The following is a 1,980-nucleotide window of genomic DNA, read 5'->3' as shown; positions in this document are numbered from 1 at the left end:
CTGCAGTGCCCCAGACAGTCTGGAGCAGTCAGGATCCATCGGGGGGATGAGCACAGCATCTCTGGGAAGCGCTGCTCCCCTCGGGCACGGGGCAGGCTCAGATCACTCTGCTGACCCTGAGCTGCAGTCCCGGGGCTCAGCCAAGGCTGTGCCAGCAGTGCCATCCCTCTGCCACCTCTGTGTGTGCCAGGTGAGCTCTGGAGCCCTTTCTGTGCCACCTCCTGCAGGCTCTGCCAGCCCTGCTCCACATCACCGYAGCGCTCCAGCCCCAGCGCCGGCTCCTTGGATGCAATAATGAAATTAATAAAAAGTGATGGATGAAAACCTCATCASAGAGAGGAAACAGGCCGTTCAAAAATAACCCTGCTCGTTATTTGACTTCTTGATCTTCCAATCATTAACACATGCCATTTTTTTACTGKTTTTTGATCATTTAAAACTTATTTTCATTCTGTTAAGGGTTACCAGGATTCTGCTGAGCCCAGTGAGCAGTGTCAGTCTCCAGGCTGCATTCCCTGCTCCTGCAGAGCCGTGACAATTTAATTCAGCTCCCAACAAAGGAGCTGCCTKCTCCCCACACAGACACAGGGCACTTGACACCCGCAGGAAGCCCTCAAACCCAGACACAATCTGAGTGAACGTGTAGGATTTCGATCTCTTAATCACTGTCAGATGAGAAATGAATGATGAGGAGGACAGGAGTTAGGCAGGTGTCACCAGCCGAGGCAGCTTTGTCACTCAGGGCACGTTGGTGGCACCAAGGGGCTCCTGTGAGCAGCATCTTCAGCTTCTCCCCGTCAAAAATACAACTGCACTTGAGAACTTCCAGCAGCTCCCCCGTGAGCACTCCAGGCTTTCCGTTTTCTGTGTTTTGGGCCTTTTGTTCTCCAGGCAGTGATGATCACAAAAGCACCCTGAGCTCCTCGCTCAGCCCCAGCCCCTCTCTCTGCCAAATCCCCACTGGCAGCTCCTGAGCAGGGACAGCAGGATGGTTCCAGATGCCCAGGAGAGCTGCTCCCCGCAGGGAGAGTCCCAAAATCAGGACAGGGGGACAGGGGACAGGGGGACAGGCTGGGGTCCTCTTCCCACACCCAGCCCCGACAGAGCTCCCCTCTCCAGCCTCAGCACCCAGCCCAAACTCCCTGGGACACCGGGGGGTCACACACAGAGCAAAGGGGCCTCCCCAGCCCCATGATGGGGTGTTGGTAGGGGATTGGGGGCAGCAGGGGATGGGGGGTCAGAAAGGGACTGGGGGGCTCAGAAAGGGACTGGGGCATCAGTTAGGTATGGGAGGGGGGCAGTAGGTGACTGGGAGGGTCAGCAGGTGACCAGGGGGTCAGTAGGGGAATGAGGGGGGTCAGTAGGGTACTGGACAGTCAGTAGGGTACCAGGATAGTCAGCAGGTAACAGGGTACCAGGGGAGAGTCAGTAGGATACCAGGGGAGGGTCAGTATGGTACAGGAAGGTCAGTAGGGAACGGGGCAGTCAGTAGGTGACCAGGGGAGGATCAGTAGGATAACAGGGGAGGGTCAGCAGGGTACCAGGCAGTCAGCAGGTGACCAGGGAGGGTCAGTAGGGTACCAGGTGGTCAATAGGATACCAGGGGAGGGTCAGTGGGATACCAGGGGAGGGTCAGCAGGGTACCAGGAAGGGTCAATAGGGTACCAGGCAGTCAGCAGGTGACCTGGGGAGGGTCAGTAGGGTACCATGGAGGGTCAGTAGGGTACAGGCCATCAGCAGGTGACCAGGGGCAGTCAGCAGGTGACCAGGGAGAATCAATAGGGTCCAGGCACTCAGCAGGTGCCCGGGCTCTCACTCACCGTTGAAGTGCACGCTGCGGATGTACTTGAGCAGGCGTTTGCCCCCCGCGTGCTCCATGTCGGGGCACAGCCCCGCGCTGTCGGCGCACAGGTCACGGTTCATGTGGTGCAGAGCGTGGGCCATGGCGTACACGGCGTCGATCACAAACTGCACCTTGCC

At 58.1% G+C, this 1,980-nt stretch overlaps 1 protein-coding gene across 1 annotated transcript in view; it reads right to left on the bottom strand.

Annotated features, from left to right (window-relative positions):
- Positions 1–1,970, bottom strand: part of LOC130584651 (metabotropic glutamate receptor 7-like) — a 65,157-nt gene extending 63,187 nt beyond the window's left edge. Inside the window, exon 1 of the mRNA XM_057384765.1 lies at positions 1,821–1,970. Within this exon, the coding sequence (XP_057240748.1) occupies positions 1,821–1,944 (124 nt within the window). The 5' untranslated portion in view covers positions 1,945–1,970. The remainder of the gene's footprint in view (positions 1–1,820) is intronic.
- Between the last annotated feature and the right edge of the window lie 10 nt (positions 1,971–1,980).

Source organism: Malurus melanocephalus, unplaced genomic scaffold, assembly GCF_030028575.1.
Source record: "Malurus melanocephalus ecotype Western Australia unplaced genomic scaffold, MMel_1.1 scaffold_744, whole genome shotgun sequence".
In the NCBI taxonomy this organism is placed as follows: domain Eukaryota; kingdom Metazoa; phylum Chordata; class Aves; order Passeriformes; family Maluridae; genus Malurus; species Malurus melanocephalus.
Note: the sequence above shows the minus strand (reverse complement) of the source record. Positions and strands in the feature narration are given on the sequence as shown.